Below are 13871 nucleotides of genomic sequence, written 5' to 3' on the forward strand. Positions count from 1 at the left end.
TCTTGTACAGCCAGAATTAACCCCACTATCTTTCTCCAACTTGCCTGCTCTTAGCCATTGCCAGGCCTTATTGATATCTGCTTTGCCTGGGTTTTTTTTTTAATCAGCTGTATAATACTTTGCCTTGCCATAGCTCTTTTCTATCTACATTTCATCTTTCTTGCAGGCCAGTTTATTCTCTTTGGTATTTGTGGCAGATAAGCAACTTTTCTTCCAATAGTCCTCCAGTAGTTGTTCCTGGTTGTTCAGCCAACATCCAAACACTTCCCTGGTCCTTGTTGACCTGGTGATGATTGACCGGGCAATGACAGGTCTGGTATAGGTTTCTATAAGTTACCTCTCACCATATTGTTTGTGAGCAAGACACTCTTCCTCTGGCTTCTCTGATGAGACATGTACAGTATGGCTGAATTTCTGACATAACTCATAGCCCAGGTTAGTTTCCTGAAGGTTGTCACCAGCACAATAGACGGATAGGCCTAGGAAATAAGATGGTGTATTATACTGTCTCTGAAAAGATACAACTAGCATCTTGTTAGTTTGTCCATACTCCACAGCATAAATTTCTAACTGGCAACTCAGTTTGGGGCCCTTGGTGCAAAACATTATCTTACCACTAAATGCATAATTAAAATCAAGTTTATGGGTTCATTATTAAGCATCTGATGCGTGCAGGAATAGATTTAAATCCATTTTTTATTTTGCATTTCTGAACTGCCCATCTCTCTCAAAAAGGGAGGGATTGCTTAAATAAATGTAACAAATATGTGAATTTTATCAATTATCTTCAACCATTCATTAGATTTTGAATTCCTACCTAACAACATATTGGGAGATGCTACACTGGAGAAAACAGTATGTACATTTTTTAAATTTAGTGAAAAACTCAGAGGGCAAGACTTTAAAAATGAATTTAGAATAGAGGAAGATCTTTACTTAAACGTTTGTACCAAAATTCACGTTACCCACATTACCAACAATCCACTGAAGCCAGAACTGCAGAAATCTTAAATGACAATAAATAATTCATTGCAATATAAATAACACTTATACAATAAATCAAAGAGATGTTTCAGTCATAATGTTCAATGTTTCCTCATAGTCCTTCCTTACGATTTTATTGGCAGTTCATTTGGTGCTTTTTTTAAAAAAAAGAAAAAGAAACCGTTGGTAGATATCCTTCAATCTTGACAACGAAAGTCGAGGTCGCGCCCACTTGAAAAGGAAGAAGCAGTCAAGTCAGCTTCGAAACTAGAGACCTGGCTTCCTTCCATCAGCGATCAAGGCCTGTTTATTTACAAACAGAAGATTCAAAGTCGCATCTCCAAATTGGCTGCGTATCAGTAACAGGTTGTTCCGGCTCCCGTACGATATGCTTTACTTGCCCCACATCTCGCGAGCCCGCTGAAAAGAAGGCAAGAGGCGGGTTCCCGGTTCCTTTGGTGGGACGTCCTCCTGGCAGCTCGTCGGCGTGGGAAAAATGGGTGGGCTTCGAAAGAAGGTGACGCCTAGGCCGCGTATACTCAGCGGGCTGGGCTGGGAAAGGCAAGCCGTAATTCCGGGCAATGGAGGCTAACTGTTTTAGTTCGCCTCCTGTCTCGGGCGCCAGCCGGCTATGGAGGCTCAGCAACTTGATCATGGCCGTCTTCTTCGCGCTGGCTGGAGCCGTTCAGGTCTGGTTGGGCTGGCTGAGTATTTGTGTTGAGAGGGACAAAGAGTGGGCAGGATAATCTCCGGAGTAGCGCAGGTCAGAACTCTAGTAGCCGAAGGGCTGAACCTGGAAAGGTCCCGAGTTGGGGAAAGACTCGAGTAATGGCGTCGCCAGAAAAGAAACCCTCCTCCCCCCCCCCCGATCCTCTACCGACTCCCAACTAGAGCGGTAGGAAGAGACGGGAGTGAAAACTCCAGAGAAGGCTTCGCAAGAGAAGCAACTTTAAAAGCGTAAAGAGTCAAGACTTCCTACTCCTGGTCTCTCTTGGAAGCATCGCGCGTCCCTGTAGTTCTCTTAGCTTCAATAGGAAAGTGGTTTGCCAAGGTCTTGTTCTGAGGTATTTTTCGATGTGCCGGTCTATTCTGCAACCTTGGACTTTCCCGTGACCTTACCTGTTCAGGTAAGGGTCTCCCCCCATTTATCCAGCTGACAATACCATTGTTCTGCCTTTTTTCTTTTTCTTTCAGAATCGGCTTCATTTCCTTTCTGGTCCAAGAGCAAGGCTGGAATGGCCTCAAAGCAAAAAATTCCTCTTTAATCCAACCCTTAAGATGTGTAAAAGCTGTTATGCTTCTCACTCATTACCTTAGTGATGTATCAAGTGGCCAATGGACATATTAATGGAGGATGGGGGAGCTCTTTTCTGTCTAGTGTGGAATAAGCCTCTTTTGCCACCGTTCTGCTATTTTATCCCTATCCACAATTTGGCAAGTGAAAAAGCATGTACAGTATTTGGTGTGTATTCTTGCTTAAGAAACTATGTGGAAAGGTCGTGGTCACTAGGTTTCAAGCACAACTTGAAGGTGATTTGATGTTGCTTTTTAAAATGAATACTACAGACTGGGATAGAGCTACAGTTGAGTTGGCATCAGTTAAGTTTGTCATAGGGTGCACACAATTTAACTGCACATCAGAAGAGGAGCCCACTCTTAGATGTTTGCAATTTCTTTCTATTCTTTATGTAGTTTTCAAAAATTAACATTTGCTCATGATCTTTATCAATGAGAAAAGATCTCTAGTAAGTCTTCCGCATATTGAGCAAGCTGACAGTGACTTATGGTTCATCATGAAGGATTTTAATTTTATGTGCTATTCTATATCAGAGCCTATAGCAATGAGTTTTGCTTTCTTTGTTACAGATCAATGACCCCGATCCTGGACTCTGGATAGTGAGTATGTGGTGTGTATGTATTCTCCCCATATTTGGGCCAACAGGGGGCATCAAAAAAACACTTGACATACATACATACACACACAGACACACAAACACATATGTAAGTTTTTGTCCCTTGCTATGCTAACATTATGTCCTAACATTTTACTGGGGTGGTACATTTTTATCCCGCCTTTATTAAGGTGCTTATCAGACCAGAGGGAGTTTTCCTTGAGATCAGCCATGACTGATTATATACTGCCACCTGCTGCATATAGAATAAATACAAAAACTGGACCTAAAAGCAATTAATGATGGCATCTGGTGAGAGGAACTTAAATTGCAGAAGTTGATTTTTCAGTTACTGTACTGAAGTTTCAAATTAAGTGCATGCCACTAGTAAGTAAATATATTTTATTTACTAACAAAGGCTGCTATACACAAATGAGCAAAATGTCCTATTGTGGCTTTGCACATAAGAACTGTAACTGCACTTTTACTGCCATTGCTGAACAGTTTTCAAAGCTAACCCTTTGTATAGTAGCCTAATTTTGAGCTTCCTTGAGAGTTCACAGCTGGCATTCTGTATCTGCTTCTAATAGTGCAAATACTACAAAGTGAACTTGAATTACTAATAAAAAAAACTGAAGGTAACACCTAAATTACAGTTTAGGTGTTCTCCTGTGTGCAGCTTACTTCCCCACATAGACTGATTGTTTCCCCAAGCAGACAAAACATTCATAAGAAAGAATAATTTCACCAGCAATCATCACATTCAGTTTGACAGGTCTGTTTGCTTTGATGGTGGGTGGCTTCTTTGACAATTCTTTTCCTTTTGTGAAATGTCCGTGGTTCAAAAAGCCTCTGCACAAGCAAGCTTTTTTTGCCCTTCTAAGGGCTTTTACCTTAGACCACAGGTCTGCAACCCGCGGCTCTGGAGCCGCATGCGGCTCTTTCAGCCATCTCCTGCGGCTCCCAGTCTTCTGCTACGTGTAGTCAAAAAAAAAGGGGGGACTAAAAAAGTTCAACCAATCAATTCAAATATGCAGGGTAGGTGCATATCTCGCCTTGGCTCCACTCTTCAGTCAGACCCTGTTCTGCGCATGTGCGCATGTACACGCATGCACACACATTTTTTGCGGCTCCCAATTTTTCCTTTTGTGTGGGAACCAGTTCCGAACGGCTCTCACTGTTTCAGGTTGCTGACCCCTGCCTTAGACAATAAGCAACACAGCTTACAGCTTTCCTGTTTCTCCCGGGGATTCAGTCTTGGGACTCGTTTATTTATCTAGTCATTGGAATTGAATACTTCCATTTTCCTTTTTTCTATCTTCATTTATTTACAAAATATATATTAATACATCTCACTTTTAGGTTGTATACTCTGTGCCAGCATGCCTTGCACTGATAGTCAGCCTTAATCCACCAATCACAGGTATAGTATTATTGGGCAAAATAGATCATTCTTCCAATTACTGATAGATTCTGGCTACTCACCTCTTCTATGTTTTTTTGATAATTTAGAAACAAGTTTTAGTGCCCCATCCAGAAACTGAACATTCTTTGCTACATTATTAAACCATGAATTTATATATGATTGTAAAAAAACTACTAGTCAATATACTGAACATTGAAATCATACAGTTGTGTAAAGGTAGTACACTCTTCCATTTTTTGGTAAATGCTTTTTGGAATATGGTTGATAGTTATAATTATTTTTAACCCAATTTCTTTTCTCAAAAAAAGTTCCTCACAATTGTGATATTGGAAACTGTAGTTGGACACAGAGAGGGGAAGCTTAGGTGTTAAATCACCACAGGTTTTCATCTTAACCGATTTAGGATTGGGACATGGGATTATTGTGAGAATAAAAGCAGAAGTGAGAATATGTCAATTCTTTGGTTGAAAAGGCAGCACATGAATGTGACATTTTAAGAATTCTTAGATATGCCTAGCATTCTATTTCTTTCACATTTAACTTGAGCTGTATAATGTATAAACCCATATGTTATTTGCTTCTCTATTAAGGTAGTTTGTTGTATTGTATACATATGATTGCATATATTTTTGTTAGTAGTATTCAGAGTCAATTGAAATCTATCGTTTCTGATATTCTCTTCTGCTCTTCTTACTCCTTTTGGAATGAAGGAATAGTACTAATACTGACTAGTTTCCTTGAGATTTCATACTATATGTTCATTTCCTTATGTGTTATCTGTATCTAACTTGGCCTGTTAGCTGCTTTCTCTCTCTCTTCAGTATCTCCTATGTTTTTAAATTTTGAAATACAGCTTTTTTAGATATTTCAACCTGCATGAAAAGTGCCTCTTCTTGTTCGACTTGATTATATGCCATAAATCCCAAATCTAAAGAGTTTTCTCTCTACAATTATTGTTTGAAGGCTCTTGAAGAGATTAACCAAGAAAAATGAATTCAGTGTGCAAATTCCATTGTGATTTGTACAAATGATTCACATTTTCCAGATAACTTTGTGTGGAGGAGTATATCAGAGCTACATTCAGCTGCTTGTGTTGTGGGTTCTGCTGTGTTGGGATATTCCTTAGTTACTACTGCTCAAAATAACATCTTGCATGAGGAAGAAGGCAGGTCAGTAATCTTTTCTGCATTAATTCACTATTATTAAGCCATGATGGTGCAGTAGTTAGAATGCAGTACTGCAGGTTACTTTTGCTGATTGCCAGCTGGCTGCCAGCAGTTCGGCTGTTTGATTCTCACCAGCTCAAGGTTGACTTAGCCTTCCACCCTTCTGAGGTCAGTAAAATGAGGAGCCAGACTGTTGGGGGCAATATGCTGACTCTGTAAAGTGCTTAGAGAGGGCTGTAAAGCACTATGGAGTGGTATATAAGTCTAAGTGCTATTACTATTACTGTATTTTCATGATTATCATAGTTCTCATCCTTAACACTTGTGAGATCCTCAAGCTACCCTAGATCTAAGGGATTAAAATGATTTAAAGCTTTGAAGTCCCTAGAACAAATTCCTGACACACAATATATGTTGATGTGCCAAGAAAATCAATAGAAAGAAATCCTAGAAGATTTTATCTTGCAATCTGAGATTACTAACACCTGATACAAAGTATTGGGATAGGCTGATTTTTTTAATAGTGCCCACATATATTTTTTGGGTTCTTCTGTAGTCACTATTTAATCTAGCTTTGTATGTTTAAATAGAATGAGATATTTTAACCTGAAGATGTTGAAGGTAGCCAGACTACAACCAATCTTATTACAATTGATGTATATGTTTTAATGTAAGAATGTATGGCATTAATTGGATAGTGCCCAAGACAAGTAAAATGTTTATATCTCTTGCCTAAAATGGAAGTACTGTAACTTGCATTCCCTAATCAAACTCTGAGATTGATGGGATTGTGTTAATACTCCCAACTAATTAAAATATGGCAAATAAATTTTCTTCACGTATTTTTTTTTTATTTCCTAAACTGCCAGTATGTTTTCAGTAAGTATGTGCTTGTTCAGTACTAACAGAATTAATGCTATTGTAACTATAAGCAAAGACTTTCTTTGCATATAGTTTATTTTGTGGGATCAATTTTGTGTAACTTACATAGTTGTCTTTGATTAAAAACAGGGAGTTATTTGGTCTGGTGATTGTTACTGCCTGGATGAGCCTTTGTCGTAATTCAGCCAAGTGAGTCTTTTAACCTGCCAGTTCCAGCTTAGTAATACATAGAAAACTTGTTCTTACCCTGACAAATATATTATACTCCTGTGCCAAGGATGTCTGACTTTTGCAATCTTGTTATAGTTGGAGATTAAGTTCTTTTAAACAGCGAAGCAAATTATTTGGCATATATATTTAGCAGAGAACCAATTTTACTCAAGTAGTTGAGCGGGGAAGCTGGAGTTCTAGTTTATTTATTTATTTTATTTATTTATTTATTATATTTTTATACCGCCCTTCTCCCGAAGGACTCAGGGCGGTGTACAGGGCAATAAATATAAAAAACAGAATATAAAAGTTAAAATACAATTAAATATAATGCCCAAATTTAAAATTTAACACAATAATTAAGAACATGTTTAAAACCCCAGTTTAGTGGTAGAGTTACCAGTCCCAAGTGAGGACTATTTGTATAACTTCTTTATTGGTTCCAGAAATCATTAATGTACTTTTACAAAACCAAGAATAATTCATGTTTCTGAGTTCCTGTTAATTGTGTTGAATTGGATTAGATTTCAGCAAAATCTCTGCCTGTTTCTTTCCAGAAATTCTCTGGGTGGATTTCACTTGATCATTGCAATTTTCCTCTGCCTTTTTCCTTTTGTAATGTGGTTATACATCTATGTGAATACAGAAATGCGAGCATCATGGCCATCTCACTGTAAAACTGTAATTTAAAATAATGGAAAGCATCAAGAATTCCATGACTTCAGAGGTTGCTTTTTTACTGATGCCAAATGGAACAGGAACCACAAATAAGGCTAATTATTTCCCATGAAGACCAGTGCTCCTGAAGACTGAAAATTGCAACATAACTGAAAACTGAATTCTGTTGATTATGACCTTTTGTTTTCAACTGCATTAAAGCTAGTTGGTTCATCATTTCCATTTTATTGTGTGCTCGACACATGCAAGAGGTTGGACTGAATAAATCAGTATCTCTGTGGGAGATGCCTATAGTTTGAGCTTCATGCTGAAGCATAGGCTGAAGCCAGACAACATCAGTGGAAGAAGTGTTGTATATGTTGTATATATTTATGAAATGTAAATAAATATATTAATTTGATAAGGATGTATCTCCGAAATTCCATCCATGCTTCTGTACATACATCTGCACTATTCAGATAATTAACATACAATTCTTATTCTATAACAATGTTATATTCCATGTAATAAGCTATAAATTAAAATTTGAAGAAGCATTCAGTGTAGTGCTAGGGTCATTTCTCTGTAAATTATTCTTCACAGATGCTGTTTTAAAGCTGTTTAAGTGTTTTATAGAGGGCTACAATATCTGGACTACACATATTTGGATAACTCTGAGATTGCAATAGAGCTAGAAAAACTGTTTTCTGCTGTCCAGTACTCTAGCTTTTTGCAGCCCAGATATAGTGATCCTAATATTGATGTAGGATAGCAAGAACTTCCATTACAGTATTAGAGTTGTGTTTTGGTTAAAAAATCCTTGCATCTAATTGGATGTATATAATTCTATAACTCATTTTTAATTGAACAGAGTATATAGCAAGTTTGATATTGTCTCATTCCATTGGCAAGAAAAATATTTCTGATATTCATACTTCAATATTGTTTGAATATTGAATTCTGTCCAGAGGAAAAACTATGACTAGAACTCTGTCAGGAACTTATTCTTAAGTGAAAGTGGTGGTATCATTTCAAAGGGTTCAAAAGAGAAAAGCATAATGGTAGGGGGTGTTTTAAACAATGTTATTTTATTCCAAGATTACAGATGTCAATCCAATGTATTATTTTTTCAGTCTTCATCTCAGCAAGTAGAGCTTCCATTCAATATCCATGTCAGACTTAAAGTTGAAAGTGTAATTCTCCAAAGAGGAATCATATACAACATACTATAAGATAAATTCAATTTGCCAGGACCTGTTGTTGTTTAAAGAAAATACACAATGTCTTTCATAGCTTTATTCACCATTTACTACTGAAAATTAAAATTGTGTTTTAATTAAAAACAGTTGGAACAATAACAGTTTCTAACTCACACCAACACAATTGTATTTAAAATAAAGGATTGGGTGGATGATCTTTGTAATGCATCTCCCTATCTGGAACTCTTCCATTTCCCTTTAACACCAGTCTGTCATTATAAACATATATAGTTCCAAAAGCATTGCTTTCTGGAGGAGTTTCTATAATCCCTTCAAGGGTCAGGTGATGGACTCCGTGAGAATCTAAACAGTAACCACCATAATGAAGATGGCCTGCAAGAAAACATACTACTGAGTGATGTGAATAAATGACAGCAAGGGCAGCTTTATAATTCCAAGCAAGGCAAATACTGCTTGTACAGTACGGGTTGATGGGTATGTGTCCTGCAACACAAGAAGAGATACACTCAAAATAAATACCATCATTTTGTCTGCACATGAAAATCTACAAGTAACCTTCCACAACACCTGACTAAAACTGGATAGCCTTATGTAAACTTGAAAGTCGTCAAATCTTACACTGCCTTCTAATTTGTAATATGGGAATAATACTCAAAAGCTTATAGAATTCTAGAAGAGGAACAGAATTCAGTGTAGGTGTATTGAAATCCCAAGAGTGAAACACTTGCCCTGAGAATATTCAGAACTCTTCTTTAAAAATCTGATAGTCAAGTAAATGCAGGAATAGGCATATTTTTACTATTTACATTATAAATATCAATTTAAATTTCTAATCATTACAATGCTCAGAAGAAGCAGAATTGGAAAAATAGAAGTAATTAGGTCCTTTTTCCAACTCACACCCCCCTGCCCCCCCATTGGGGAAAGCTTAGATTGCAAGATGCAATCATTCTCTCTTGGGTCACAGTCTTTTATTACGTGTCTTAGTACATTATAAATTAGGTTCAATAAAGAATTTCTCAGAACTAGTAATATGGATGGAAGTGAAAAATTATTGTTTTAACTCAAAACAAACCTCAAATTACAATGAGGGGAAAAATTATTTGATCCTCTGCTGATTTTTTATGTTTGCCCATGAAAAAAAAGATCAGTCTATAATTTTAATGATAGGTGACATTTCAAAAAAGTTATGAACTGATTTGCATTTTAATGAGTGAAATAAGTATTTGATCCCCTATCAATCGGTAAGCTTTCTGGCTATAAGGTAATCAGCTGAGATTAGGAGCACTCTCTTAAAGGCAGTGCTCTAATCTCAGCTTTCTACCTGTATAAGACACCTGTCTACAGAAGCAATCAATCAGATTCCAAACTCCACCATGGCCAAGACCAAAGTGCTGTCCAAGGATGTCAGGGACAAGATTGTAAACCTTTACAAGGCTGGAATGGGCTACAAGACTATCACCAAGCAGCTTTGTGAGAAGGTGACAACAGTTGGTGCGATTATTCGCAAATGGAAGAAACAAAATAACTCTCAGACTCCCTTGGTCTGGGGCTCCATGCAAGATCTCACCTTGTGGAGTTTCAATGATCATGAGAGCGGTGAGGAATCAGGCCAGAACTACATGGGAGGATCTTGTCAATGATCTCAAGGCAGCTGGGACTATAGTACCAAGAAAACAATTGTTAACACACTATGCCATGGAGGACTGAGATCCTGCAGCGCCTGTAAGGTCCCCCTGCTCAAGAAAGCACATGTACAGCCCTGTCTTTAGTTTGCCAATGAACATCTAAATTATTCAGAGGAGAACTGGGTGAAAGTGTTGTGGTCAGATGAGACCAAAATCAAGCTCTTTGGCATCAACTTGCCATGTTTGGAGGAGGAGGAATGCTGCCTATGACCCCAAGAACACCATCCCCACTGTCAAACATGGAGGTGGAAACATTATACTTTGGGGAGGTTTTTCTGCTAAGGGGACAGGACAACTTCACTGCATCAAAGGGATGATGGACAGGGCCATGTACCATCAAATCTTGGGTAAGAACCTTCTTCCCTCAGCTAGGACATTGAAAATGGGTCGTGGATGGGTATTCCAGTATGACAATGACCCAAAACACATGGCCAAGGCAACAAAGGAGGGTCTCAAGAAGAAGCACATTAAGATCCTGGAGTGACCTAACCAGTCTCCATACCTTAATCCCATAGAAAATCTGTGGAGGGAGCTGAAGATTCAAGCTGTCAAATGCCAGCCTCGAAACCTTAATGACTTGGAGAGGATCTGTAAAGAGGAGTGGGACAAAATCCCTCCTGAGATGTGTGCAAACCTGGTGGCCAACTACCAGAAACATCTGACCTCTGTGATTGCCAACAAGGGTTTTGCCACCAAGTACTAAGTCATGTTTTGTGAAGGGGTCAAATACTTATTTAACTCATAACAATGCAAATCAATTTATAACTTTTTTGAAATACATTTTTCTGGATTTTTTGTTGTTGTTATTCTGTCTCTCACTGTTAAAATAAACCTACCATTAAAATTATAGACTGATCATTTCTTTGTCACTGGGCAAACATACAAAATCATCAGGGAATCAAATAATTTTTTTCCCCTAACTGTACATGTTTAGGTCTGTGTCACAGTTTCAGATCAGCAACCCAAAATTCAGGAAGTGCAGGTAAGAACATTGTCACGAGATAATTGTTAATGATTTTATCTGTTATGTGCTATGAATGTTGATTTTAATGTTTTTTCTGCTTTTATTTTTATGCTATAAGCCAGAGATGTTGGATACAAGATGAGTGGCAAATAAATTTGCTAAATAAATAAATATCTATTACTTCCTCTCTACTGTGCATGTCCCAGGGAGAGGTGGGAAGTGATACATAACATAGCAAGCCTGCCCCTAATTCTTACAGTATGTTTTCTTTGTCCCTTTAACTATAACTGTTGCTGATGTCCCAGCAAAGTGTATCCCACTTGATTTTCCCACCTCCTTTCCTTCCCCGAAGTATTCAAAACATATACAATTCAGTTCAGGCAGCAAAACACTCCAAACCAGCAGAGTTTACCCTAGTCAGAATGGTAAAACCACAAATATTAAAATATTTCATTCCATCCCCAATACTACTAATTATTAAAAATACAGCCATACCTGCAATCACAACTCTTTCTTGATTCTCATCAGCATAGGTAAGAACTTTATCAACCCAGTCTAGCTGGTCTTGACTGAATCCACCATTGAACTGTACAAAATTGCATTCAGCAAGCCCTGTAAAAAGAGTAAATTGGTGGGAAGCTATATAACAACAACAATCTTTATTACGGTCATGTACCAATACCCCAAACACGTAAGCTATATTTTTTAGTTTGAAATGTACTTTTTACGAATAATGGTCAATTTCAGAAATGTGTGTTAAAAGGGTGGGTATCCCTGACTTTAAAGGATCAAACTAAGCCTAGTAAATGAAGAAAAGGATTTTAAAAAGTTTGCTTTAATTGGGTTTCCTGGAGGTAGGAAATAGGTCAATGTCTCTTGATATTTCAATCAAGTTGTATAAAAATAATAATTTAATAATTGGAAACATAATATTAATACCGCAGCAGTTATACAGAACATATTGATGTTTGTAGTTAGTAAATATAGCTCTATCTTCCCTTTCCTAATTTGGAGATTACATAAACTCATTAACACTTTATTGCCTAGCTTAATTTTGTAGAACTTTTCTGTGTGAAAAAGTTGCCATTCTGAAATGAGGATTCCATGGGGTGATGTCCTTGCCACATACTTTAAAGGAACACCAAGAAAACAAGCCAATTTATGATCCTATAGCAAATGGTTGGTATTAAAATTATCATAAAACTTTTTTATTTTTGGTATGACAGACTTAACATGAGCAGTCCCCTAAAACAGAATATACGGAGATATCTTCATATTCGTTAATAGCACATTTTTTTATCCACACAAAACCAGCTCTTTCCAAGACCATGACTCAAAATGTGCAACAATTATGGTCATCAGAATATAATACCTAGTGGACTATTCAGATTTTCATTGGGATTTTTCTCTTGTAGCAGCTGTAGAGATTCTTTATATTTTTTTGTTGATGTTTCCCTCCCCAGGATACTTAAGTCATATGCATCAAGAAGAATGAATCGAAATTTAGGCATTGGGGAAAACTGGTAAGCATAATAGAACTCTGTAGCTGGCTTTCCTGTGGAGCTTTGTTCTTTGATGAAGTTATTAAACAAACTTTGGTCTTCTAAGTGCTTGGTATTCAGTTCAGATTCCACAAGATAATTCCGGCTGAAATTATACAATTCATGATTGCCCCATATGTGATGGATTGGTGCATTGAGTTTCTTAAATTCCTTCATAACTTGTTGCAATGCTTTCTCTGATGTCTTATGTTGGGCATTGAAGCCGTCAATAATGTCCCCGAGCTGTATTACAAACTGAACCTCAGTTCGATTCCAATCTTCAATTGCCTTCTGGAGACAGCATAGGCTATGTTTATAATATCTCCTATTAAATCCCAGGAAATCATAGCCATCCTCAATATCAGCATACTGAATGTCTGCTACAATTCCAAAGGAGAAGAGCGCTTCAGACGTTGTTCTTGTGGTTCCTTCATCCATATTGCCCAAAAGGTCTTGCTGAAAACTAATGGAAGGAAAAAAAGAACAGATCAATTGTTTGGATAGTAAATCTGGTGAGGCAACATGCAAGTCTATAGGAATACTTCACAGTTTTTGATGGACCTGATGTCATTTCAGTAAACTGTATTTCATGAAGGTACTAGAATATATTTGAAATGACCCAAAATAAAACTGCATTCATTTACAGTTCTTTTTCTCATAGATTTTCATAAGAAAAGAATAATGCTAGCAATCTTATCAATTCGTATTCTGTCAACCCAGTAGTTTAGACTGGGAAAACCATATTCAGCAGAAGTCTACATATGCCTATTCAGAACACAATACTGTCACTACTACTACATGGCCAATAAGTGGCAGAACTACAGGTAGTTTAGTGAGTCATGCCTGATTTTACGATACTTTTGCTGTCATTTCAGTGAATCATGCAGTCATTAATAAATGTGACTTCCCCCACTGATTTTGCTTGTTGGAATCTAGGAAGGTCACAAATGGTGAGCCTGTGACCCTGGGACACTGCAACAGTTCTAAGTACATGCCAGTTGCAAAGTGCCCAAATTTTGATCACATGATCGCACGGATGTTGTGATAGTCATAAGTGTGAAGACCAGTCAAAACTGGTTTTTTTCAGTGTCATTGTAATTTTGAATGGTCACTAAATCAATGGTCATAAACTGAAGATTATCTGTAGTTGATTTTTTTAAAAAAACTAGATTAGTACTAGGAGGAAAAGATCAAAGCCTTAGGTTAGGCTGGAAACCAAAAGCAATGTATAGTACTATATT

At 37.4% G+C, this 13871-nt stretch overlaps 2 protein-coding genes across 4 annotated transcripts; one reads left to right on the forward strand and one right to left on the reverse strand.

Moving 5' to 3' along the window:
• The first annotated feature begins 236 nt into the window (after positions 1–236).
• On the forward strand, positions 237–7735 carry LOC308679432 (transmembrane protein 220-like). Of its 2 annotated transcripts, none has more exons than XM_081347042.1 (6): positions 237–1501; positions 2851–2880; positions 4239–4299; positions 5348–5471; positions 6480–6539; positions 7118–7735. In XM_081347042.1, exons 1-6 carry the CDS (start codon positions 1481–1483, stop codon positions 7248–7250), a joined length of 429 nt encoding a protein of 142 aa, XP_081203168.1. In that variant the 5' UTR covers positions 237–1480; the 3' UTR covers positions 7251–7735. The 2 variants fall into 2 exon arrangements, with proteins under 2 accessions (XP_081203168.1, XP_081203167.1); XM_081347041.1 differs by having other exon boundaries at positions 1490–1673.
• A 579-nt stretch (positions 7736–8314) lies between these two features.
• On the reverse strand, positions 8315–13086 carry LOC308679433 (manganese-dependent ADP-ribose/CDP-alcohol diphosphatase-like). Of its 2 annotated transcripts, none has more exons than XM_081347043.1 (3): positions 12462–13086; positions 11585–11701; positions 8315–8920 (listed from the first exon to the last, which is right to left on the reverse strand). In XM_081347043.1, the coding sequence occupies exons 1-3, from the start codon at positions 13066–13068 to the stop codon at positions 8607–8609; spliced, it is 1038 nt and encodes a 345-aa protein (XP_081203169.1). In that variant the 5' UTR covers positions 13069–13086; the 3' UTR covers positions 8315–8606. The 2 variants fall into 2 exon arrangements, with proteins under 2 accessions (XP_081203169.1, XP_081203170.1); XM_081347044.1 differs by lacking the exon at positions 8315–8920 and adding an exon at positions 10194–10713.
• Positions 13087–13871: the final 785 nt, after the last annotated feature.

The sequence above is a fragment of the Vipera berus genome (genome assembly GCF_964194415.1).
Source record: "Vipera berus genome assembly, contig: HAP1_SCAFFOLD_556, whole genome shotgun sequence".
Lineage (NCBI taxonomy): Eukaryota > Metazoa > Chordata > Lepidosauria > Squamata > Viperidae > Vipera > Vipera berus.

Bases quoted from the DNA above. Each gene is read 5' to 3' on its own strand.
- LOC308679433 (XM_081347043.1), bottom strand. From the start codon at position 13,068: ATGGATGAAGGAACCACAAGAACAACGTCTGAAGCGCTCTTCTCCTTT. The intron at 11,702-12,461 runs GTATTATATTCT...CTCTTTTTACAG, and splicing joins AAATCTGAATAGTCCACTAG to GGCTTGCTGAATGCAATTTT. The intron at 8,921-11,584 runs GTATGGCTGTAT...CTTGTGTTGCAG, and splicing joins AGAAAGAGTTGTGATTGCAG to GACACATACCCATCAACCCG.
- LOC308679432 (XM_081347041.1), top strand. From the start codon at position 1,566: ATGGAGGCTAACTGTTTTAGTTCGCCTCCTGTCTCGGGCGCCAGCCGG. The intron at 4,300-5,347 runs GTATAGTATTAT...CACATTTTCCAG, and splicing joins CCTTAATCCACCAATCACAG to ATAACTTTGTGTGGAGGAGT. The intron at 5,472-6,479 runs GTCAGTAATCTT...GATTAAAAACAG, and splicing joins TTGCATGAGGAAGAAGGCAG to GGAGTTATTTGGTCTGGTGA.